Source organism: Mytilus trossulus, chromosome 5, assembly GCF_036588685.1.
Source record: "Mytilus trossulus isolate FHL-02 chromosome 5, PNRI_Mtr1.1.1.hap1, whole genome shotgun sequence".
Taxonomy (NCBI): domain Eukaryota; kingdom Metazoa; phylum Mollusca; class Bivalvia; order Mytilida; family Mytilidae; genus Mytilus; species Mytilus trossulus.
Window position 1 is genome coordinate 46415500 of NC_086377.1, and position 1768 is coordinate 46417267.

Genomic DNA, 1768 nt, shown 5'->3' on the forward strand with positions numbered 1-1768 from the left:
GATCAGTAGAGTAAAAAATTATAAAGCTTTAAATGTATATGTCCTTCAGTGTATATTGCATACTTTCCTGTCTGGGAACGACCATTTTCAAAACAAAACAAATTATCAGACACTAGAAATGTTTATAATATGTAAATTGAAGAAAATTTGATTTAAAAGGCCAACTCACCCCTACATTAAGAAAGTCAAGGAAGGCTCAAATAACTAGCATAGCGAACGTCTATCAGAGGCCAATTGATAACGAACTAAATCACCGATTCATATCATATTAACGTCGTTTCAAACTTATTCTTCTCTCTTTATATAACATTTGACTATTGCATGACATTTAAATTGTTCTTGTTCTTTTAAATGCAATCAGGAACACCTTTATTAAGAGATGCCCTGTTCCACAATTCAATGATTTATTAAATCTGCTGCTTAAACCCCGAAAATCTTCAGTCCGGACTGAATCTGTATGATCTGTTACAGCTACAGTATTTTATCAGCTTGTGACAGATTTATTGCCAAACAGTTGAGGTTTTGGTTTCACATCTGATAACAGTTCACTGAGAAAAGACAATGACCTTAGTTTTAGAGGAAGGAATTTTTATTATCAAAATACATATGCACTGAATATTCACACATAATGATTTGTTTTTGTTACATCATTCCCACTAATGTCCAATATATGGGATGTCTTTAGGATTAGGGTATTTGGATCTTGCTAAATCCAAGACACATTTTGGCATAATTTCACGTCGTTGATAAACTACCCATTCACCGCCTCCTATATTTGTCTTTCTGTCCAAGTACTCCTCAGTATACCATACCCCTAAATTGTCCATTATTTTCCAAAAACGTTTGTAAATTTCCTTTCTTATTCCTGAATTTTCTGGTGAAGGTAACTGTCCTTGACCAATCCATGGTGCAGAGCTATTTGATATAACAACACACGGACCCACTAAACAAAAGGGACACTTTCCCTGGTTTTCGACAGTTCCTTGGGGTTCATCTGCTCCTCCACTTGATGCTGATATTTCTTGTTGCATTTCACCTGCAATTGTGGTACTATTTACACACATTTGTTGGTAAGAACATCTTGCTGTTTTGTGTTTTCTTTTTCTTTTCAAAGGAACATCTTTTACTTCTGTAAAAGTAAGGATATATTGATTACTTATAATTAAATGGATAATGTATGTATGTTTCATGTTAAAATTATGAAAAAATAACTGAATGTTTTTATCATAATATTGCTAAGAAAAAATGCATTTCAAATAAAGAACATGAGGATTCATAACTCAAATCCATTGAATATTTTTTTATTTTATCTAAATTATTAGTTCATTTATGGAAATAAATAAAAATTGCAAAATATGCACATTACCTGCTATAACATCTTTCCAGTCTTGATCTTCTATAAATTTAGTTATCTGCTCTTTTTGGATTTTTGAGACATTCAGCTTCATTTCAAATCTGACAGCCATCTTGATTCTTGATTCAGGTTGTATAAATGGAAATATGATATTCTATGTTGATCACATGATACGAGTCATGTGAATAATAATATGAAAATGATTGGTTGAACTTCATTTCAAAATTCAATTTGAAAAAAGGCGGATTTTTGTTAAAAAGGTGTAAACTTCACTAGTGCTTCAATCTGAAGTCATGGATGAAAATTTAAGGTCTCCATTATGTGATATCACTAATGTACTTAAATTGAAAAAAGTGTCATGTAGAAAGCGTTTGGTAGATGGTACTCCCAAAAATTATTCATATGACAGAAAAG

The 1768-nt window shown here is 31.7% G+C and overlaps 1 protein-coding gene across 1 annotated transcript; it reads right to left on the reverse strand.

The window, feature by feature from the left end:
* Positions 1 to 425: 425 nt before the first annotated feature.
* On the reverse strand, positions 426 to 1487 carry LOC134719691 (uncharacterized). The gene is made up of 2 exons (XM_063582663.1): positions 1367 to 1487; positions 426 to 1129 (listed from the first exon to the last, which is right to left on the reverse strand). Exons 1-2 carry the CDS (start codon positions 1464 to 1466, stop codon positions 657 to 659), a joined length of 573 nt encoding a protein of 190 aa, XP_063438733.1. The 5' UTR covers positions 1467 to 1487; the 3' UTR covers positions 426 to 656.
* Between the last annotated feature and the right edge of the window lie 281 nt (positions 1488 to 1768).

Excerpts from the sequence above, each read along its gene's own strand:
- LOC134719691 (XM_063582663.1), bottom strand. The coding sequence starts at position 1,466 with ATGGCTGTCAGATTTGAAATGAAGCTGAATGTCTCAAAAATCCAAAAA. Across the intron at positions 1,130-1,366 it reads CTGGAAAGATGTTATAGCAG|AAGTAAAAGATGTTCCTTTG; the intron begins GTAATGTGCATA and ends TTACTTTTACAG.